Consider the following 23,683-nt stretch of genomic DNA (forward strand, 5'->3'; position numbering starts at 1 on the left):
GTCATCCTTGGTTGCCTACTAGTCAAGCTTAGCCTAGATACAAGAGACCCTGCTTCAAAAATCTAAAGCCAATTTTTTTTTTTTTTTTTTGCTTAAAAGCCTAAGTATATATGGTTGCTGATTGTGGCTCAGGAAAGGTAAAAACTTGCTTGTTACTGTATACTCTATTCTGTTTATACATCTTTATTATGAACATATATGTTTACTGGTTCAGTCAATAACCAATTAAGATGCTCATCTGTGTAGCCACTGAAAAGAGACAATGGAGTCCTAGAGAAACTTTTTAAGCCTACCCACTCTTTCCCCTTCAATCCCTCTCCAGACACAGTGAAGGTTTCCCTAACTGTTGTGCCCCCCCACATCAAGTGAGACCAGCAATCTCCATTGTTATATTCTGCTCCACAGTGCCCAGAGAGTGCACAAGGTGACAGTATAGAGCCCCAGCACAGCGAGGTAGATTCGGAAGAGCAGCTGATCAAAGTGGTACAGGATGGCCAGCCAATCCACCTCCTTTTGGTAAACCTGCTCCCGAGTTCGGAGAGAGTTGTTGATGGATTGGAGCTGGAGCCAGACTTCCTGCAGAGAACCCGACTGAACCAGGTGCTCCTGGTGGACAGGGGACTCTGTGTGACAGAGGAAAACACTCTAGATGAGCTGTCAAGAGGGAAGGCCCAGAGAACCTGGCAGAGCTGTCCTGTGTCAAGAGAGGTGTGTGTAGGCTATACCTAGCTAGAAGATTTCCTGAGCTAGGATAGATGGTTCTTAAATTTCTTTATATAAAGCAACCAGAACCCAACCATTCGTATTCCTTCCCACCTTTCTGTATGTAGTGTGATGTGTGTGCGTGTATAAAGTGTGATGTATAATGTGTGTGTATGTAGGCAGTGTGATGTGTGGTGTGTGATGTGTGTATAGTGTGATGTGTGGCGTGTGTGTAAAGTGTGATGTGTGTGTATAGTGTGATGTGTATGTATAGCGCGATGTGTGTGTATAAAGTGTACAGTGTCTGTGTGTGTATAGTGTGATGTGTGGCGTGTGTGTAAAGTGTGATGTGTGTGTATAGTGTGATGTGTATGTATAGCGCGATGTGTGTGTATAAAGTGTACAGTGTCTGTGTGTGTATAGTGATGTGTGTTGTGTGTGCAAACATGCTTGTATGCCAGAATGCTACAATTTTTTAGTTCATAGCTCAGTCACTGTGGTAGAAATGAAGCAAACTAGAGGTGACTGAAAGCCTGACCTTCAAGCTAAAATGACCTCCCAGCAGGAAGTCACCTTCAGTCTGCAGAAGAAATCTCAAACTCAGAACAGGGGTTGAAAAGCTCGAGTTTCCCATTATTCGTGCTGGCCAGACTGGCTGGGTGCTTCCCCAGGACCCAGGTGCTCAGCACAACAAAGCAAACAGGGTGAGGATCACAAGACTTCTCACAAACCTGTTGTCTCAGCACTTGGAGCCCACAGGTGCAATCTAGACTCATCCACGTCAGGGTCTCCTCGAAGGCAAAGAAGAGGCCGTTCTTGCCCACTGTGTCGCTCCTCGTGGAGGAATTTGATCAACAAGATGGACTTGGATAAACTGAGAACCAAGAGGGCCATGCAGACGGTAAAGAAGACCCCTGGGGAGGAAAGGGATTTGGTTGTATTCAGTCTACCATTCGTGCAATACCAGATCTTGGCCAAGAATGGTTATAAGGGGGTGTCCGATGACACCCGAGCTGCTTACCAATCAGAGACGTACACCCTGTGCTCCTCGGCACTTCGTCAGACATGTTGACCCTGAAGACTGTGTAGCCCACCAACACATTGGTCTTGAATATAATTCTTGCACGGCAGTTGGGGGGCAGGTAGAAGCTCCCCAGGTCCACGAGCATCAGGAAGATGCTAGGAATCAAGAGGCTCACAACATAGGCCAATGGGCATCTGCGAATCACCACCTGGCAGAAGACGAGGAAGCTCTTTCATCTAAACAAACAGTCTAACACTGGGCTGAGCCCACAGTCCTTAAGACCCAGCCCTTATGAATAATGCAAAATGGCTATGTAGTTTATATTTGAGGCAACTGGGTGTGCTGGGAAATGCCTGGAACCTCAGAATGTGGGGAGCAGGACCAGGAGAATTGCTATGAGATGGAAGCCAGCCTCGACTACATAACAAGACCCTGTCTCAAACAAAACACACACACAAGGCTATTTTGTGATTCAAAAAAAATGGAAAGTTTTCACAAAGACCTAATAATGTTGCATGTGTGTGTGTGTCTGCATGCAGATGTGTGTCCATTTATAGGCATGCAGAATCCAGAACAGGATGCCAGGTGTCTTCCTTTATCATTCTCTGACTCACTGCCTGAGACAGGGTATCTCACTGAACCAGAAGCTCAGCACTTTGGCTAGGCTGGCTTGCTTATGAGTTCTCTGGATCTGCCCATCTCTGTCCACCAATCCTGGGCTGATAACCTGGGGTTAGCTCAGTTGATAGAGTGCCTGCCTACCATGGGCAAAGTCCTAGATTCTATCCCCTGATCTGCATAAACTGGATGATCTGGCACACACCTGTAATCCCAACATTGGGGAGGTAGAGGCAAGATCAAGGCCCCTTCTCTGAGGTGGTGATTTCCCCTCAGGGCTGACAATAAGGCCTCTCTGGTGGTGGACATTCAGTAAAGTCTGATGGGGCAAACCAATATCCTGGTCCCTTTGCTGTTTGATTTGCACGAGCACACTGCTTAACAGCTCCCGTCTCTTGGATTTGCCAGACAATGCGACACTTGACTACTTTCTATGTGTTAGATCATGTGCTGGAGGCTTTTTCATCTATTGTATCATTTATTTTATTCTCATCAACTTCTTCGATAGATAACCTTACCCTGTACCCTTAAGGAAGCTGAGTCAGTGGCTGAGGTGTAATGTAACCCCACACCTTCTGATTCCTGGTGCTCATTCCTCAGCTACAGCCTAGCTACAAATCTGGATCTGCCCAGATGTGGAAGAGGAGGCATTATTAATTTTTTTCTCTCTCATCTCCACATCCTGCTCTGGGAGAAAAGTACAAAGAAATGAACACAGAAAGGAGGTACCGAGGCCTGAGATGGAGTGGGGCGGGGCAGCTTGGCTGGGGAGTTCGAGAGTTGAGGCTCCATAGTCATTGGATCTGGGACCATGTCCTGACTCAGTGGAGCTTGGCAGGCCAGAGCTGTTTGGTGGATTGTAATCTGGCTGTTGTCTTTCACATTAAACATAATTGGCTACAAATATCTACACCAGTGCAACACACATCGCTTTGCAATAATTTGGTTAAAACACATTTCTATCAAAGGGCAGTCAATAAGAAAAAAGAAACACAATGAACTATCATCAACCTACATCTCTGTTGGGCTGTGACTTAGACAGCCTTGGGAGGTGGGGTAGGAGGAGGGGGGCATTGAGATGCTGGTGATCTGGTCTCTTAGAGTGGGAGTTGGAGAGGTCATACCTGGTCAGGTAGAGGAAAGAAAGTAAGATCACCCTTGGAGACTTCATGGCAGAGATTGCATGAGAAGGGGAAAAAAGTCTATGAGTATTGCCCTAAAGAAAAGCACAGGGCGGGAGCTCGCCAACTCCAGCAGGATAGGGAAGGAAGCAGCATAGGACCTAACTAGTCCCTCTGAATGTGGGTGACATCTGTATGGCTGGGGCAGACTGCGGGACCACTGACAGTGGCACCAGGATTTATTTCTACTGCTTGTACTGGCTTTTCGGGAACCCATTCTCTTTGGATGGAGACCTTGCTCAGCCTAGATATAGTAGGGAGGGCCTTGGACCCTCCCCAAAGCAATGTGCCTTACCCTCTCTGAGGAATGAAAGGGGGTGGGGTGGGGAGGAAGGTAGAGGGAATGGGAGTGGGGGGACTGGGAACTGGGATTGGTATGTAAAAAAAAAAAAAAGATAGTTTGTTTTCATTTAAAAAAAGAAAGGAAAAAAAGGAAAAGCAAGAGGCATGTTGGTTAAGGGGGAAGGGCCCAGATCTGTAGTCAAGGAAATAGAACCTATGTATGTAAATCTATTGTTATCCCAACTGATTGTCCGCTCTCTTTTCCTTTGTCCAGCAAACACTGAGCATGAGGAGGCTGCTGACATACTACTGTAAATACGAGACACATAGTGTCATAAGTAGGATAAGTCCCTGTCCTAGCCTGGTTTTAGGAGTTTGGGAGCCGTACTCTGGTGGCTAGTGTTTGAAAAGTCTATGGGGTAGAAAGAAATCTTGCTCCAGAATGAACCAAAACCAGAGTCCTTATCTCATTTGCATGATGCCACTAAAGACTTCCTAAGCTTAGCCTTTATTTTATGCAGAGATTGAACCTAGGGCTTCCTGCATGCTAGACAAATTATCTACCGCCTGAGCTATATAGCTCCTTGGGCAGATTTTGATGTCTATAATAGATACCAAGAGCCTTTCTTATTCATCTCTGTACCTTTTACGTCTGTCATTGTCCTTGTTAGCTTAGTCTTTCTGACACAGCTTAGAGTCATCTAAGAGGAAAACCTGGACAGAGGAATTGTCTGGATCAGATTGGTCTGTGGGAATGTATGCGGAAGATTGCCTTGATTATTACTTGATGCAGGAGGGCTATGCCCACTGTGGGTGGCACTATCCCTAGGCAGGTGGTCCTGGGCTATATGAGAAAATTAGCTAAGCACAAGCCTGGGAATGAACAAGCCAGCAAGTCAGCAAGCCAGCAAGCCAAGTCCCTCAATGGTTTCTGCCTTGAGTTCCTACCCTGACTTCCTTTGGTGATAGATTGTAACCTGGAAGTTTGCACCAAATAAACCCTTTCCTCCCTAAGAAGCTTTTGGTCACAGTGCTGTGCCCCAGCAACAGAGATTAAACTTCAACTATCATTACTTCTGAGATGTTCACTGAACTCCATCAGAATCGGTTAATAAGGCTACCCTTAGTTTCAGTCAACTGGAGATGTGAGATTAGCCTAAATGGTGGGCATCCTGTTGGGGTCAGTCTTCATACGGACCTCACCTGAGAACCCATGACTCCTGCTTCTGCTCAGAGGAATGTGTCACCTGCTCAGCGTGACACTGTTCTCTGTAAGCCTGCCCTACCCAGAGCCCATCATTCCTAATGGGCTAGAGGAGCTGGTGCCTTTAAATTCCACAGCAAAGGAAGAAAAAGCACTTTAGTTTCAGCCTGTGTTCTCCATTAGACACCCTTCAGGTGTTAGCAATATTATGCCACAATTTCATTATCCATTAAAGCCAGGTAATAATAAGTACACAAAGGTATTTGGAGCCTATTGATGTTAATGAAAGAGATCAATCTAATTCAGAATGTGTGTGTGGAGAGCTCCTTGGAGATGGAACAGGCCCCAAGGTTAGCCTCTAATTGCCTCCTTGATGGTAGACCCCACCAGTACTCAATTTTGCATGACCGTCTTTATGACATACTTGGAATTTTGACGCCCAGACTCATGCTCCATACAGAAGCCCATTTTCCTCCCCTCCCAAATCCCTCCGCATACCCCTGGTTCAGAAGGAATGGGAAAGTTGTTGCCTTTTAAGCAAGAGCCTTGTCCCAGAGCGAGGACTTTGGAGATGCAGACTGTGGATCTTGTGATTATCACATTCCTTGAGCAACCCTAGGATGGTTCTAGAGTTCAAGCTTCCCCCCCCTTCCTTCCTGTTTTCCCTCCCTTCTCTTCCTTGGAAGGGTGTCCTCTCAAGTATGAGCTGCATCCACGTTATTGATCAAGAGTTTTTGAAGGACACTAGAATCCTTGGATCCTAAATTTAGAGCATTCAATGGAAATCTCAATAAACTCACCTTAATCTAGAAAAGAGAATCATGATAGAAAAAAAGATTGAGCGAGGCATCTCTCTTTCCCAAATTCCCTTTTCATCTCCCCAGTACTCTATAAGTTTCCAGTGCCTGGTGAGTTCTCATTCAGCGTCAGGGTATCTTGATTGGCCCTTTCCATCCAAAATGACTTTTAGATTTTCTCCCTATATCTGCCCACTCCTACAAGGTTATACAGAAACAGAATGTCTATCCTGCTGTTTTCTGGGAACCAGCACCTCTAATAATGTTTTGGAGGTAATCTCCCCTCCCATGGCTGTTGGATTGGGTCCCAGGCTGTACACAAACATCCTTACAGGGAGAAGAGCTTTGTCTGGGACTCCTGTGCAATACAGTTAGATTCTAAAACATTGGTGGTTCCCTGTGATAAGCACCAGTGGCTGTGATTGCATTAACTGGTACCAATGCCATCCTGAGCATTTGATGCCAGATAGATGGTAGCTGTGTGTGTTAGTGTGGAATGATCCTGTGTTTTGAAGAGAATGTTGTCTCTCTTGCCTGTTCCAACTGTCCCCAGCTTGGTCTGGGACACAGCAGGTGATTAGATTAAGAGAAGGATGGTCCTTTACCGTCAGGACACCAGTGAGCGCACTGTTGGCACAGGGCTTTTGAATGACACCAGGATGCCTTGGTTGCTAAATGCAGAATGTCTTACATGGTATGAAAACAATGAAGCCAGGCATGGGGCACAAGGCAGCCATGGAAAGGCGTGGAGGTTGGGAGAGATGGAAACCAGCAAGCATTCTGGAACATGTGAGTCTTTCCAAAGCTACTAGATTACTTCTGAGTCTGGCTAATATAATCTGTGACTTTACTCAGGATTTTTTGGGAGGGGAATGGGTTCCAGAGAATCAGGTGAAAGCTAGCCTGGCCAGGTAATCCACCTGACCCCCAGGGCAAAGACACCTTGGGGAAAACTTCCAGGGCAGGAAATCAAATGCATATATCCTTACCTCCAGTATGCTTCATAGAAACACCCTAACAGAGAGGAACCGGACTATGGTTCCTGCATGGAGGGACACCTCTCAGGAAGCAGTGCTTGCCTTCTCTCTTATTCCAAATGGGTCCAGCTACCCTCAAGAAGACAAGCTAATATTTAGGGGGAAAGGATGTCATGTAATGTGTAACTGGAGAGAGAGAGAGAGAGAGAGAGAGAGAGAGAGAGAGAGAGAGAGAGAGAGAGAGAGAGAGCTCGCACAAGGGTATATCCACACTCACACTCCCATTTACCTGCCGCTCACGCCTTTGTCTCCGTGCAGTGTAGGTAATGGTGTGTGCAGCACTCCGTGGAGTGCTTGGTAGGTGACTGGTTCCACCTTGCACTTGCCATTCCCTCGCATTTCCCTTTAATGCTCTCCATTATTTGGGCTGCATTAATAATGTTTGCAGGCTGATATCTTTAAAATTAATGAGGTGTTTACTCTTAGCCAAGAAACTCATTGAAATTAAAAAAAAAAAAGCTTTCTTCCCCCTACTCTCTTTCTCTTTCTAAGAACGAGTGGACAAGAACTGCGGATGTGGTTCAGTGGTAGAATGCTCGCCTAGTGTGAGCCTGTGAGCAAGGCCCTTACTTGAGCCGTAGGATCACGAAACAAAGAAGAGAGGGCAGGCAGGCCACAATGGGCACCCTTGATCCCTTGCTCCACAGGCGTGTTTTGTTTGGTGATGGGCTGCTAGCCAAGGAGTAGCCATGAGGGAGGCTCAAACCCCAGTGCTTTTAAGGCGCTGGCTTCACAGGTTTTCTAGAAAACAGACACCTTTCAGGCAATGGAGGCCATTCATGTCCTCAGGATCCCTGATCTCTTTGCATCAGCCCTCAGTCTGACCTGCAGGCTCCTCATTCCCAAGGCTTGATTCTGGAGAGATCCACGACACAGGCACTCCTGACCTGTTTGAAGGACCTATTTTTCAACTGAATTTATTCTCTGCCATGGATACCATCCCCCTGCCTTGTCACAAATACCACCTTCACTGTGCGCAGTAAAGCAGGGCTCTCTGCCGAGTTCTAGCATTGAGAATCTTCTGGTGATGTGAGTCTGCCCGTGACCATGGCAGGGTGGTTTGCTAGGAAAGCCAGAGAAACAGAAGCTTGGCAGGAAAAGTGGTGAGCACCACTGTCCTTTTCCCAGAGCTCCTCAAGACAGACAAATTTCCCTGGGTACAGTTTGACCAGGCATGCATTAGAGTACCGTGGCTTCCACCATGGCCTGGTCAGCAGTTGTTGCCTCTGACCCCGAAGCTACTTACTTGTTCTACCTGTGTCTGTCTGTCTGTCTGTCTGTCTGTCTGTCTCTCTTTCTCTCTCTCTTTCTTTCTTTCTCTTGTCTTTTCTCTCTCCCTCCCTCCCTCCCTCCCTCCCTCTCCTTTCCTTTTCTTTCTTTTTACAAAATAGGGTCTCATGTAGCCCAGGCTGGCCTCAAAGTTGATCTAATTCTCTGGTCTCTTCCTAGTGCTGGTATCACATATGTGTGTTATCATGCTTGGTTTATGTGTACCAATGATAAGCCCCAGGGCTTATTGTAAATTATCAACTCAGTTACGGCCCCAGCCCCACTCATTGTTTCTGTGGGTCATGCAGATGACTACTAGCTAATTCCTTCAGATATTCAAGTTAGTAATATGGTCATTTTCTGCATCTGCATCTGAAATTAATTGATAATTTTCTCAATTAAAAATGGGACAATTATGTTGATGAGACAGGTTTTGTTTTGTTTCGTTTTGTTTTCTTCCAGTTCCTTGTAATGCTGATGGTGTACATTGCTTTGGGCTTTATTCTCAGTGGCAATTAGAAGTGATAATGTTTGTGTAAGCCAAAAGGTTTGAAGGCTTCTGCTGTGAGGTGGGTCAGATCTCTGGAGTCTACATCCTGTTCTCTCTGATTCCCTTGTAGATTATGGTGGTAACGTGGTGACTCGGGATCTCTGCTCTCAAATACTGCAGCTCAGGGGGATGGGCAGAGCCATCTCAACACGCTTTTCTCAGGTAATAATGAGGATATGCAATAAAGCAGATCCCGCAGCTCAATAGAGAAGGCCACGAACTGCAGAGACGTGAAGACCGGGTAGGAAGGAGAACCTACGTTAAATTGAATCTGTGCGAAGTTTCCAGCGCTGTTCCTCAGGATGTGGTATGTGGAAGACACTGAGAGCAGTTGCCACTCACTGTCATTCAGAAATGACCTTTTGTCATTCTCAATGTCTTCTTTAGTCCTCAGAAAGCCCAGGTCTATGTCTTCCACTAAAAAAAAAAAATAACAGAAACAATGGGCTTCCTGAGGGAGAACCAGGAGCCAGCACCCCCCACTTACCCAACCCCAGTTTGAGCCTTTCTTTTTATCCTGACCACACGCACAGTATCACCAGTGTTTGAGTTACAGAGTAGAGGCGGGGGTGAGGGGAGGACCAAAAATAGTTTAATCTTTTGTTAAACTATGAATTTGAAGTTGAAGCCTGCTCTCCACAGTGCATGAAGCATGTTCTGTGACTTTTAGAACATCCTCAATGATGATAGAATCCTGATATCATAATAACAAATTAAAAGCACCGGTTATAACATTGTACCTTGTCTGAATTCTAGGAAAACCCACTGCAATAATACATTTTTTGAGGCAGAGTCTTGTGTGTCCCAGGTAAACTCAAGTTCTCTCTATAGCCAAAGATGACCTTGAATTTCTCTGATCCTCTTGCCTCCACCTCCAAAGTGCTGAAATTTCAAGCAGTGCTACCACATCCAGCTGAGGTTTAGATTTTTTAAACAATCAACCATGTGTAAGAGTAAAATAGATCTGACGTTAATGTCATTTCACCCATGTGTGCCCACACAGCATAGGTATTGCCAGCAGACTGCGTCTCTTGTGGTTCATTTACCTGTGTGCAGAATGCTGTGGAAGGTAAGGCTGCAGTTCTGGATGTCAAAGGGAAAGGCGTACGTCTGCAAACTGCATGCGGAGACCACCTGGATGGGCTTGTGGTTACTAATGGTTCCAGAAGAGTTCACATACACATAGGGAAGGTCGGGAGATCTTTCAAGGTCCACACTACAGGAAACACAAGAGAACCTGTTATGGAGAGAACCTTAGTCTTTTCCAAACATACACAAAACTGACTATGTGGTGGTAGTGACCCTGAGACCCAAAGTAAGACCTAGGAAAAAAGAAAAAGAAAAAGGATAGAATGATATTTCCCATGAGGTGACTCTCAGAAATAACAAGTCTCATCAATTAACTCACCTGCTACAACTACAACAATAAACAATAACTCCAAGTACCATTGATCAAATATGTATCTTTTAAAAGAATTATTTTATTTTAAATTATACGTATATGGGGATGGTATGCTCACATGAATGCAGATGCTCACAGAGACCAGAAGAGGGCATCAAATCCCCAGGAGCCAAGTTACAGGAGGTTATGAACTACCCAATGTAGGTGCTGGGAACTGAATCCCTGGTCCTCTGGAAAGCAGGACGTACTCTTAACTACTCTTAACTCTTAAGTCATCTCTCTAGCCTCCAAATTTGTATCCTGAATCATGTCAACTCGTGGCCATTCCATTCTGAATATTCCCCATAGTATAACCCCAGTAACCAGAGAAAACAAAAGTATAGCAACAATGACTGAAAGGAATTGGCATTTGGCCCGAACAGGTGAATCAACCCAAAGGTCACAGAAATACACCCCCAGAACACTTACAACTCATTGATGATGATGTCGGGGGCCCAGATGGCACTGAGAGGGAGAGAGAGTTCTTGAATGTCATCAAACAGGCTAGAGTTCCAGGATAAAAACTTATCATTCCAAACCTGTTAAGAGCAGTCAAGCAGGAAGCAGCAACACGAGAAAGCTTAAGTGTACTGTCATAACTGAGAACTGATCCAGTCACCAGCCCCGTGATGTGCTCTGTTAGGGGGAAGGAAATCCATTCTACGGCTACACCCTTGAATGAATGTAGTCTCTCTGAGCAAAGAGACTGTCTCCCTAGTGGCAGTACCACCTCCTTAAGATAACCACATTTTGCGGTAGATCCTGATCAGGAACCCAGAATGCAGAGGGGGAAGGAGAATGAATGGATTACCTCTTGGTACCACACGCTCGTCTTTAATTTTTGATTCTGTACGTCCTGCAGAACAAAAAAGAAAAAAAAAAAACCATCCTCACAGAATCTGAGCACATGATCAAGCGAAGGCAAGTGCAGAAGCATCCCCACGACATCTCAGTACATCAATTATCAGAGGCAAGCGCAAACATCTGACAATTTAAGAGGGAGGAAAATCAAACCCAACCAACCAAAGCTGATTTTAAAAACATTACCTAGCCTCCTTGATACCCGAGTATCCTCAGTTCCCGCTTATCTTGCACACCTGTGGCTTTGCATGTTGCTCTATTATCCAGGACAAAATAGCGCTCTAACCGCACTTAACATTTTGAGTGATTTTTCTAATCTCTTTTCCTGCTTTAATTAGTTACTCTGCCATTAATCAAACTTAAAAAAAAATGATACGTATGTCTTAGCCAATATTGAGCTGAAAAGATGAGACCAAGCTCCTACTTCTAATCAAGATATTATTCATAATCTTTCAATGAAAGCTATCTGCACTGACACATGCAGACATCTCTGTTAAGTTACTTTGTGCTTAAATGTGTCTGCTTATGAAACAGACTTGATGAGCTCAATACAGGTGAGGTACACTTTCTTGACAACAGATGTAGTTTTTCCATGTCTGTAATAACTCGGTGATGGTTTCTAAATTAAAGAAAGCATTGAATGTGGGTGAGACATGCCTTCATGTATATTTGTCCAATGAAAGCCAGAAATGGACACTGGACTTCTTGAAATTGGAGCTACAGATGATTGTGAGCTACCTGTGGGTTCTGAGAATTGAACCCAGATCCGTTGGAAGAGCAGTGCTCTTAACCACTGAGTCACCTTTCCAGCGCCTTGGTGATATTTTGTTAAAGATCCCCCCCACCCCCGCCCAAACAGAAGCAGCAGTAACAACAACAGCAACAAAACCCTCTTTACCAGCATTCTCCACATCTAACCTAGTAAAGGACAATCCAAAAGAAAGATGTTCTTGGAGATTAAAAGAGAAGGGTTATTTCACACACATCATATCGAACAACTATTAACTATAAAAATGGATCACAAAGCTGGGCGTTGGTGGCGCACGCCTTTAATCCCAGCACTCGGGAGGCAGAGGCAGGCGGATCTCTGTGAGTTCGAGACCAGCCTGGTCTACAGAGCTAGTTCCAGGACAGGCTCCAAAACCACAGAGAAACCCTGTCTCGAAAAACAAAAAAAAAAAAAAAAAATGGATCACAAGCCTGAATGTTTGAGCTAAGACTAGAAAACTCAGACTCTTGGGATTTTAAATTAGGTGATGTTTTCTTAGATATGAAGGCAAAAGCAACAAATGAAAAAAGTGGTGATCCTACTGCACATACTGGCTTTGGGGGAGCCTAGGCAGTTTGGATGCTCAACTTATTAAACCTGGATGGAGGTGGGCGGTCCTTGGACTTCCCACAGGTCAGGGAACCCTGATTGCTCTTCAAGCTGGTGAGGGAGAGGGACTTGATCGGGGGAGGGGGAGGGAAATGGGAGGCGGTGGCGGGGAGGAGGCAGAAATCCTTAATAAATAAATAAATTTAAAAAATAAAAAATAAATAAATAATAAAATAAAATAAAAGAAAAAGAAAAAAGTGGGATTTTTATCAAAATCAGAAAGCTTTTTGTGTGGCGTAGAGAAATGGCTCAGTAGTTAAGAGCACTTGCTGCTCTTGTAGGGGACCCGAGTTTGGTTCCCATGCTCGCATCTGGCAGCTCACAATGACCTGTGACTACAGTTTCTCAGGCTCTAATGGCCTCTTCTGGCCTGCATCAACACCTGCACACATAAAAACATGCAGGCACGCACACACACATATAAAAATAAATACAAATATTCTAGGATTGGAGAGATAGCTCAACAGTTAAGAGAGCTTGTTGCTCTTCCAGAGGAATCTGTGCCAGGATCTAACACCCTCTTCTGGATTCTGAGGACACTGTGTACATGTGGCTTGTGGATCTATGTGCAGGCAAACACTCATACACTTTAAATAAAATTTTAAAAAAATAAATTTATAAAAGTTGACAAAATGAGGCATTAAAACATCTAAATATCATCATTATCATCATTATTGTGTGTTAAGTGATGTGGGAACATATATGCCAAAGTACGTGTGTTGAAGTCAGAGAACAACTTTCAATAGTTCCCACCTTCTACTGTGAGTACTGTTGTGTGTAGGGGGCGGGGGAGGGAACAAGTGCTTTGACCCGCTGAACCATCTCACCAGCCCCAAGACATCACAAGACATACGAAAGAAACACAAACACAAACATTCATAAGAGACTCCATGAACAAATGCATACCAGAGGACCAGAAAACCTAGAGCAGATGGGTAACTTGCTAAGTAAAGTGTGAAAGTTGAACCACAAGCTCACTAAGACCTCGTTAGAGTAGAGCTTGGCGATCCACTTCTGTGGTCCCATCACTCCAGCGGCAGAGGCAGGAGGAGGACCCAATATTCAAAGTCATCCTCAGCTATATAAGTAGCTTAAGGCTTGCCTGAAATACGTGAGACCCAGCCTTTAAAAGCTAATCGGGGAACTGAAGTGATAGCTTAGTGATTGAGAGTGGTGCTCTTGCAGGAGACCTGAGTTCGGTTCCTTCTGCCCCATCTCCCAAGCGCTGGGACTACCAGCATGCACCATACCCAGTTTATGCCAGGGTGAGGGAAAGAACCCAGGGCTTCTTGCACACTAAGCAAGCATTCCCCAGCTGAGCTACCCCCCAAGCCCAAAGGAAACGCAATAAACTTTTTGAATTAAAGTTTCCCCTTTTTACAGTCAAGAAAGTGGGTGGTTACTGAATATGCATTTCTAGGTACAGCAGGAAAGAAGAAAGAGCAAGCAGATAAGGAACCCTGTTTCCAGGCTCAACAAAGGCTGCTTTGAACTCATGGGAACTACAGATTTTTATGGACTTTAAATAGATACTTGAGAGAGGCAGGTTTTAAAGTGGTATGCAAAGCGAAAAGATTGGAATTCACAAATATTTCCCCAAGGAACAGCTTGTAGAAGGACCAGTGGGGACCCCCAGCCAAGATTGGCTCAGCGGGGGTTCTGGAAGGTTTTCTTTTTTTTAAGTCTTCTATTGAGAGCCCAAGATCAGAGGATACCACTCACTTCACTTCCTTGGGAAACGTGTGAGCCAAGAAATTCTGGAATAGATCATGCGATACTCACCCAAGTAATGCTAGGCTTAGTGACCCTCAATGAGGATTCCCTACAAACACGTATTTGTAAACCTCCAGAACGCAGTTCATATTAATGGAAACGGTCGTTAACTATGCTCACAGGATTACGGCTGTGTGTTTGTGCACAAGCACACTCGTGCCATAGTGTGAGTGCAGAGGTCAGAGGACAGCCTTGGCACTGGGTTCGCTCCTTCCTCTGTGTAGGCTCTGAGGATGGAGCTCAGGTCCTCAGGCTTGGGGCAAGCTCCTTTACCTGTTGAGGGTCTCCATTTTCCTTACTGGTTTGTCTGTCACTGACCTAGCACCGTATAAACGCCTCTCATTGATCTGGATAGCTGGGAAGAGGACCTCCCTGTTCCCATGGCTCCTTTTCGCTATCATTTGGTCCAGCTGATTCGACTTGCCAGTCATATTGATACCATCGCTTATTTTCCTCTTCTTGCCTACTGCTTTGTTGTTTTACACCTAGAAATGATATTTACACTTTTTTTTTTTTTTTTGGTCCTAGAATCTTATGGGGGTGGCTGGGAAGATTCATCATTCAGTCCTAAAGAATGCGATGTCAAAAAGTAGTTTGAGGCTAAAACTAACAATTTTTTTTTTTTTTTGTCAAAGAAACAAGTTTCCCAATGCCAGCTGGTGAGTGTAATTGGTTCTCTGGTGGCATTATTCACAGCTCTTCCCTCTGCGTGCCTCTCTTTTTTCTTTCGATACCTTCCATCTTGCTTGTTAAAAGCAAAGGATATTTCCGAGAATTGGAATTCATTAGTCTTCCTAACAGAGGGAGTCTATTTAGATCTAAATTGGTGGTTAGCAAATATACAGATAATTCTCTCACATTCTTATTTATCTTTCCTAGTTCCGGAGACTATGGAAACAGATGCCTGAACGTCTGGCTGGGAGGCTCCAGTCAATGGGCTGGAATACAAAGGTATCCGGAATTCGGAATTGACAAAACTCAATAGAAACAAATTGGAACTCTTCACTGTTGAGTAGATTATCTCTATAATCAGATTTCCCCAAGGAACTCGTAATACTCAGAAATTCGAAGACAAGACTGTAGGCTTTTCCATAAACAAAACAGGAGGCAAAACACGCTATGCGAGGCGAGGTGCTGCGATGGGAGCCAGGCTGCGCGTGCTTCGTTCAGCACGAGTTGCTAGCAGTACAGCTGCTGGCAGAGGCATCCGGCAAGTTCGCTATTCACAGCGGGAGCATCTTCCTCCGGACAGAATCTGCGAGTGAGTTTATCAGAACCCTCACAACTGTTCCTAGGGCTGCAACTACCTTTGTCTGGCTCATCTACATATAACAGTGACATTTGTAAAGTGTCTCCGGAGTAACCCAGTCATCAATAGAGACAAACTTAGAGTCGGTGTTTTGTTTTGTTTTGTTTTTTTAAGTCACTATCTATTTTACAGTATCAATCTAGCATCTTGGAAGTAAAATAAATCACAATGCATGTGGTGGGAAATAAGAACACAAGCGACGAAGACTTTCTATCAAGAAACTTGTAACAGCTTAGGGGATGTGTAGCTGTAGTGATCCACGCTATAGCCCCAGAACTCAAAGGTTTTTGGGGGTGGAACAGCTGCTCGGTTCAGGACAGCACTTGCTTGCCTGTTTGGCATACAGCTGTTGTCAAATTGACACAAACCTGGATACAAGGAGGAGGTATCTCACCGGAAGAAACACCTCCATCAGATTGGTCTGGGTGCATATCTGGGGGCACGTTTTCTTAATTGCTGATTAATGAAAGAGAGTCCAGCCCACTTTGGGTGGTACCATCATCCCTGGACAGGTGGGCCTGGGCTATATAATAGCTAGGCTTAGAGGAGCGTGTCTTTAATTTCAGAACTGGGAGGCAGAACTTGCTCTACATAGTGAGTTCCAGGACAGCAAGGACTGTGAAGAGAGATCTTGTCTCAAAAGAAAAAAGAAGAAGAAAGAAAGGAAAAGAAAGAGAAAAGAAAAGAAAAACAGAGCTAGCCAGGAGGAGCAATGCAGTAAGCTTTAACTCCTTACTCCAGTTTCTTGCCTTGGCTTCCCTTCTTGCTGGGCTGTAACCTGTAAGTCAAACAAACTCTTTCCTCCCCAGTTTGTCTTTGGTCAGTATTTTATCACAGCCACAAAAAGAACAGTTGTGAACATAAAGACCTGAATCCAATCCTCCGAAACCTATGATGTTAAAACAATGAAAAGTGCTGGAAGCAGTGGCTCACCCTTAAATTCAAGAGCTTTGGAGGCAGAGAAGGTGGATTCCTGGGGCTCTTCTGTGAGCCAGTGTAGTCTACTTGAGGAGTTCCAGATCAGGGAGAGACTCTATGTTAAAAAGAGAACAAGCCAGGCGGTGGTGGTGCACACCTTTAAACCTAGCACTCAGGAAGGCAGAAGCAGGCAGATCTCTGTGAGTTCAAGGCTAGCCTAGTCTACAGAGTGAGTTCCAAGACAGCCAGAGGGAGATACACAGAGAAACCTTGTCTCGAAAAACCAACAAAAAAAAAAAAAGGAAAGAAAGAAAAGAAAAGAAAGAAAACAGACAAAGTGAATGGAGTGATAACTGATATCATATGAGGAATGATAGCTGAGGGCCTGTGAGATGGCTCAGCAACTTCTGATGCCTGCCACAAAGCTGGGACCCACATAACAGGAGAGACCTGCCTCACACTGCCCATTGTGACTCAAACACACACGCACACACGTGCGCGCACACACACACACTATATATTTATTTAAAGAAATGGCAGTGAGGTTACTCTCTGGCTTCCACAAGCATCCACAGCACCCGCACACAGCTTCGCATGCATGAATATGCTTGAACACACATACACACATACACATGCAATAGAAAATTGACTCAAAAAAAAAAAGAACAGAAAGAATTGACTGAACCTAATTGTGAATTATGTGTAACCTAGTCCAGTAACAAACAAATGTATGTTACAACATGGGGTGGGAGAGCCATATTTTCAGTTGTTTCCTTATCTAAAATAATAATATGATTTTGCTTTCTTTTACCAAAGCAGGAAGATCTAGATTTTAAAAGTTCAATTTGACATCCTTGCCCTAAGGAAAAATATTGATGTAAAGATCTTATTTTTTTTCTATATTTATCTCCAAATAAGCCACTGAAGGCAAAGCTGAGCAGTTCTACTTTATCTTAATCAATATGAAATCAAAAGAAAAAAGTTAAGGAAGCAGCTGAGAGCCATCCTAACCTCTTCTAGGGCTCATTATCCACCTGCCCTAAGGTTTCGCATGACATAGCTCTTGTTGTGTGCCGTTTAGTTATTTGTTGGCTTGTTTGTATTTATTGAGATAGAATTTCTTGCAGTCTCTCAGGTTTGGCTTCATACTCACAGCAAACCTCCTGCTTCAGTCTCCCGAGTGTTGGGATCACAGGTGTACACCACCCTGGCACTCATACTGTGTGTCTTTATTCGGATCATGTTTAACGTTGGACTCTAGGAAGCGAGATGTCCCTAATAATCCGCTGATAACTACAGGGTGAGGAACTGTATCTCTTCTAGCCAAGGGACACGTTAGCCGCAAGAAATTAAGTCTCCAAAAATTCTCGTTCAATATCCAATTAAAAAAGACCTTAAAGGGGTTATCTATTAGGAATGTGTGACACTAGGCCTTTCAGGTGGGGATTCTCTTGGCATTAAATTAAACAACCCCGTCTAAGATCATAGACTGGCCCTTTCACTAGGTTATGGGAAAGTCAAACTGAGAAAGGAGAAAGTTAGGGGCTAGAGCTATGGCTCAGCGGGCTAGAGCAGATGCTGCTCTTTCAGAGGACTTGGGTTTGATTTCCCTGTACCCACATGATGGCTCATAAGTGTTTATAACTCCAGTTCCAGGGGATCAGACGCCCTCTTCTGGCCTCCACAGATCCAGACATGCAGGTAGTACACAGACATACACAAAGACAAATCACTCATACACATATAAAAAAAATAAATAAATCTTTTTTAAAAAGGAAAAGTGAAATTTCTTGTTGAAAGGAGGAATTTGGGGAGTATTGATTGATTGATAGACTCTTATGTATCTTAGGCTGGCACTATCTTGCCATGTAGCCGAGACTGGCCCTGAACTTCTGATACTCTTGTTTATGGCTCCACAGTGTTGGGCTTACAGCATATACTACCATGCTTATAATCCTAGCACCCGGGAAGCTGATGCAGGAAGATTGCCACCAATTCCAGACTAGTCTGAGGTATGTAATAAACTCCATACAGTCCTGGGTTTCACAGCAAGATACTGTTCTTAAGAAACAAACACACATAAAAATAGGAGATTCTGTGATTTACTGTAGAAAAATGGGTAGGGATACAATTAGAGTATTGTACCATGGTGCATGTCTATAATCCCAGTATTTGGGAGATAGAGCAGAAGAATCATGAGCTAAAAGACACCCTCAGCTACATAGTGAGTTCAAATCCAGCCTGAGTTACATGAGACCCGACCTCAAATAACAAAAACAATATTAAAATGTTTAAAAATATTTTTAACATTTATTAAAAATGTATAAAATACTTGAGACAGAGAAGGATAGAAGGAACAGATGAACAAAACCAGAATTCTAGAAACAAACAGCAGCATAGTGTTGGCAAGTGAACAAGATAACATCAATTAAAATAGGGAAAAATAAAATAAAATAGGTTTCAGACCAGTTAGAAACACAAGAGCAATGACCTAGAACACTACAGAGCAGCAGCAGGGAGTGGACTGTCACCACACATAGCAGACGAGCTTGGGAGAAGTGACATGAGGGGGCAGCTCATCTGTGGCTGCCATGCCCACTGTCGCTTTGTAGTGGACTAAATAACTATGTTTGGTGGGGGGAGGGAGACCTAGCCTTTTTTTAAAAAAAGAGTGAAATACTGGTTTATGGCTGTAATCTCAATACTTGGGAGGCTGAGGCAGGAGGATTTGCTAAGAACTGGAGCCCACTTTGGGCTACATATAGAGACACTGTCTCTAAAACAAACACAAACAAACAAAAAACCAAATCAGACAAACAGAAAGGATCAGAGGTCTAAGGTCACGCATATGTGGTTCCATGTTGATGATTTTCTTGAAGTATAAAGGTTGAGAATAGGGCTGGGGACAGCTCAGTTACAGAAGAGTGAGGATCAGACTTGGAATCCTAGAACCCATTTAAAGTCAGACACGTTAGCAAGAATTGTAATTCCAGTTTTCCTATTGTGGATGGAGCCAGAGGGAGGGGAATCCCCCAGAAAGAAGCCCAAAGGCCAGACTGACATATGCAGAAATAAATAACAGAGAGACCCTGTCTCAAACATGGTAAGGAAGATGAGGTCCAGTACCCAAGGTTGTCCTCTGACCTCTATATATGTGCTGTGGCATGCATGCCTTTACACACACACAAACACACACACACACACACACACGCACACGCACACACACACAGTCTGTAGACAGCTCAGCATAGCCCTGGGATAACATTGCACTGGGGCAACTTTGTTATGGTGGTGACTGCGCTAAGAGAACAGCTACTGTTCAGACATCGAGTGTCCTCCGAAGACAGTGTGTGCTGGCTACTTTTATGCCAACTGGGTACAAGGAAGGAATCTTAACTGAGAACATGTCTCCATAGGATTGGCCTGTAGGCAATTCTGCATGGTATTTTTTTTTCTTTGATTGATGTGGGAAGGCTCAGCCCAGTGTGGGTGCTGCCAACCCTAGACAGGTGGTCCTGGGTAAAAGAAAGCAGGCTGAGGGAGTTGTGAGGAGTAACCAGCGAGCAGCATTCCTTCATGACTTCCGAGGGAGCTCCTACCTCCGGGTTCCTGCCATACTTGAGTTCCTGCCCTGACTTCTTCAGTGTTGGGTTGTGACCTGGCAGTTAGAAGATGAAATAAACCCTTTCCTCTCAAGCTGCTTTTGCTCGTAGTGTTTTTATCACAGCAATAGTAGCCCCACCTAGGATAGAGTGTTGAAGGCTGGGTGGACAGAGTGCAGCTATTGAAAGGTCATGAAACCCTTCAAAGGTGGGGCCTGGTAAGAGGTGTCTTCCTCACTGGAATCTGCCATTGAAGGGGACTTGGACCCCTCCTGGTCTTCTCCACATGAGGTGAGTGTCTTTGTTCTGAGGCACGTTCCTGTGGTAAGTGCTGCTGAAGGCCCCAAAGTAACGAAACCCACTAACCAAGCAATGGAACCTCCAAAACCCTGAGCTGAAACAAGGTTTTGTTTTTGTTTGTTTTTTTAAAGATTTATTTATTTATTATGTATACAGTGTTCTGCCTGCATGTATGCCTGCAGGCCAGAAGAGGACACCAGATCTCATTATAGATGGTTGTGAGCCACCATGTGGTTGCTGGGGGTTAAACTCAGGACCTCTGGAAGAGAGGCCAATACTCTTTGGCACCGAGTTACCTCTCCAGCCCCGTTTGTTTTTGTTGTTGTTTTTGATAGGGTCTCAAATGAGTCCTCCCAGCTTCTAATAACAGTCTAGAAAAAGCCCTTTACACATTCACGATAATCAGGGGGGACATTTTTCTTTTTTCCTTTTTCAAACTTCAGACAGTAAGTAGTGGATCTAACAAGCAAACCCTTTCTCACCAGGCAAATGCTCAACCATCCAACTGTAACCCCAGACCTCGTTGTCTACGATAATATGCCATTATCACTAACAATGGGAAAGATAAGTAAATCAGCTCCATCTCCAAAATAATCCAGACTCTTCCTAGTACCAGCAGTCCAGCCAGAGTCTCGGGACTAGAACTCCATCCAGGCTTCTGCATGAAGCACAGAGCACAATAAGAGGCTGGCTGTGGTCCCAGTGCTCAGGAAGCAAAGGCAGAAGGATCAGAAGCACAATGCCGTCCTTAGTGAGTTTGGGGCCAATCTGGGCTACACGAGACCTGTCTCAATCAATCAATAGTTCGATCAGTCAATCCACCAGAACAGCAAGAGCAAGCAAGGGCAGGCTAGTCCTTACCACATCCAATACAGCATGGACACATAGGTCCAGGTAGACAGTGGTGGCCTCAGCCGAGTTGTAAACTGGCCTGACATCCTTGTGATACTGCCGTAAGAGCTGCCTGGTGAGACGATGCAGAGAGGGAGTCCTGGGATGAGGAGTCGCTGTGCCTAGGATACCTAGAAAAGAAAGCTGTCGCTGTGAAGATGAAGACAATGAGCATCTTTAGGGAGCGGTAGACAGACCGTGTGGGACATGGTGGCTCTCTGTGTGATAATCAACTGACTCTAGGCTGTCCAAATTCACAGGCAGTTGGTGAGCTTTCTAGTAGATACTTACTCAAAGTAAGCTGACAGCCCAAGTTCCCTGTGAGGGCTAATCTTGGCTGTTGGTGTGAATTCAAATGAGGAATTGCCTCCGGCAGGCTGACTTGTAAGCACATCTGTGGGAGATCGTCTTGACTATTAATTGATACAGAAGGGTGTGGCCCATTGTGGGCACTCTCATCTGTGGGCAGGGTGTCTAGGCCATTTAAGAACGGCAAGTGGCCGGGCGATGGTGGCGCACGCCTTTAATCCCAGCACTCGGGAGGCAGAGGCAGGCGGATCTCTGTGAGTTCGAGACCAGCCTGGTCTACAAGAGCTAGTTCCAGGACAGGCTCCAAAGCCACAGAGAAACCCTGTCTCGAAAAACAAAAAAAAAAAAAAAAAAAAGAACGGCAAGTGATCCAGAGCCTGGGAGCAAGCCAGTAAGCAGTGTTCCCCCATGATATCTGCTTCAGTTCCTGCCTTAAGGACTTTTCTTGATAGGGGACTGTAACCTGCAAGATGAACACGCTGCTTTAGGTTATGGCGTTTGTGACACAACAGGAAAACAAACTAGAATATGCCCTCAAAAGAGACTGAATTGTAAAGATACATAAAGCGACTGCATCTTCAGGAATGCAAACGGTACCTAGAGTTCCGTTTCACAGTGCTCATACCGAGACAGGATTCTGTCTCTGCTCCTGTCATGTACTCTGCTGGTATGATGAAAAAATTCACCTACACCCTTAGCCCAAAGTTAACCCCTATGTTGGTTTGTGTTTGTGAGTGTGGGCAGGTACATGTACCACATGGAAGACATTTGGTGTCCCAATCCATCACTCTTTGACTTACTCCCCTGAGATAAGATCTCTCATTGAGCATGGACCTAGACTAGCAACCAGCAAGCACCTGTGACTCTCATGTCTTTGTTCCCTGCAGTGCTGAAGTTATAGGTCATACAGAGCCATGCCCAGCCTTTTCCATAAACACCAGGGATTCAAACTCAGGTCCTTATGCTTTGAAACAAAACCACTCTTACTCATTGAGCTGCCTCCCCAGGCCTGTGTTTTATTTTTCCTTTCTTTTGATTTCCCACGTGTAATGGACAATCCATTGATCCCAAAGATCAGCGTGAATTCCCACATAATGAAGTCAATGAGAGTTCAATTCATGCTCTTTTGTTTCCACTGAAAAATCTATTTTCTCACACCATCTGTCCTTGACTAAAATGTACTTGTCAGAAAAACGAGATCTTTGCTTTGGGAAAATTCTCCCTGGCTTCAGGAAACAATCATTTCCTCTGATCCAGGAATCTTGATTTGTTAGGAGTCACGATTGGTGTCGAGGCAGGAGAAAGCAAGCAAGGGAAACAAACATCAGGGATTGGAAGTGACAGATTTGTGAGGGCTCTCGAATTGCAAAAAGATATTTTGTCCACAAGCTTCGCCAATCCCTGGGGAATTTGAAGCTTCGATAAGTCATTGGGCTAAAGCAAATTGCACACCTCCCCTCACACACTGCATGGGATGAAAGCTGTCTGAGGTATCCTGGGTGTGGATTGGCCCTATTCTGATGAATCCCTGAAGGTCTGAGGAATCCAGCAGGAAAGTGAATGATCTAGATCACTACTCCCTGTGCAACAATCCTGTTTGGACCCATTTCTTTATGAATTAAGTCATGTTACTGCCACCACAAGCAGCAATTTCTATGATTTATCAATGTCAGAGAGGTGGAAATCAAAATGGCCAATGACGGATGATGCTGGAGTTGTCATCCCAGGCTGGTAGTGGGCAGAGAAACATGCTTTCGTTATCATCAGAACTGTGAACTTAATGAGCATTTTAACTCGCTGTCTGTTCACCCATTAAGAAGCTTAGGGTGGGATCAGCTATTTGGACATGCAGGACGAAGGTGGGTGGCTTTCACGGGACATCATTTTTAAGGTTTGTGTGAATTGTTATCGTCAAAACATGCAGTGTGACTCTCTATCTGAGAACATTGCTCACTGCTGTACCCCAGGGAGGGGAAGTAGGGAGTATCAAACCAGGCAGCCCCATGATCCCCCCTACAAAGTTTGCTTTGGGCAGCAGCTTTTTTTCCCCCTCTTTTGGGAATCCACAATTCAAGTCTCAGTTGGAAAAATTCTGAAATGGGCATGAATCAACCCAGGAAATAGAGGTGGATATGTTATAATGCTGAGAGATGAAGGTACGTTCTTTGTACCTTCCACTCAAAGGGACCCAAATCTCTCTCTCTCTCTCTCTCTCTCTCTCTCTCTCTCTCTCTCTC

The 23,683-nt window shown here is 44.6% G+C and overlaps 1 protein-coding gene across 1 annotated transcript in view; it reads right to left on the reverse strand.

Moving 5' to 3' along the window:
• Positions 1–387: 387 nt before the first annotated feature.
• The window catches only part of Htr3b (5-hydroxytryptamine receptor 3B), a 26,500-nt gene continuing 3,204 nt past the window's right edge, over positions 388–23,683 (reverse strand). Inside the window, exons 2-9 of the mRNA XM_005347280.2 lie at positions 21,108–21,268; positions 10,917–10,961; positions 10,535–10,644; positions 9,711–9,880; positions 8,924–9,081; positions 1,724–1,934; positions 1,434–1,616; positions 388–623 (exon numbers count right to left, since the gene is read on the reverse strand). Coding sequence (XP_005347337.1) covers positions 388–623; positions 1,434–1,616; positions 1,724–1,934; positions 8,924–9,081; positions 9,711–9,880; positions 10,535–10,644; positions 10,917–10,961; positions 21,108–21,268 — 1,274 coding nt within the window. The remainder of the gene's footprint in view (positions 624–1,433; positions 1,617–1,723; positions 1,935–8,923; positions 9,082–9,710; positions 9,881–10,534; positions 10,645–10,916; positions 10,962–21,107; positions 21,269–23,683) is intronic.

Source organism: Microtus ochrogaster, chromosome 5 (genome assembly GCF_000317375.1).
Source record: "Microtus ochrogaster isolate Prairie Vole_2 chromosome 5, MicOch1.0, whole genome shotgun sequence".
Classification (NCBI taxonomy): Eukaryota; Metazoa; Chordata; class Mammalia; order Rodentia; family Cricetidae; genus Microtus; species Microtus ochrogaster.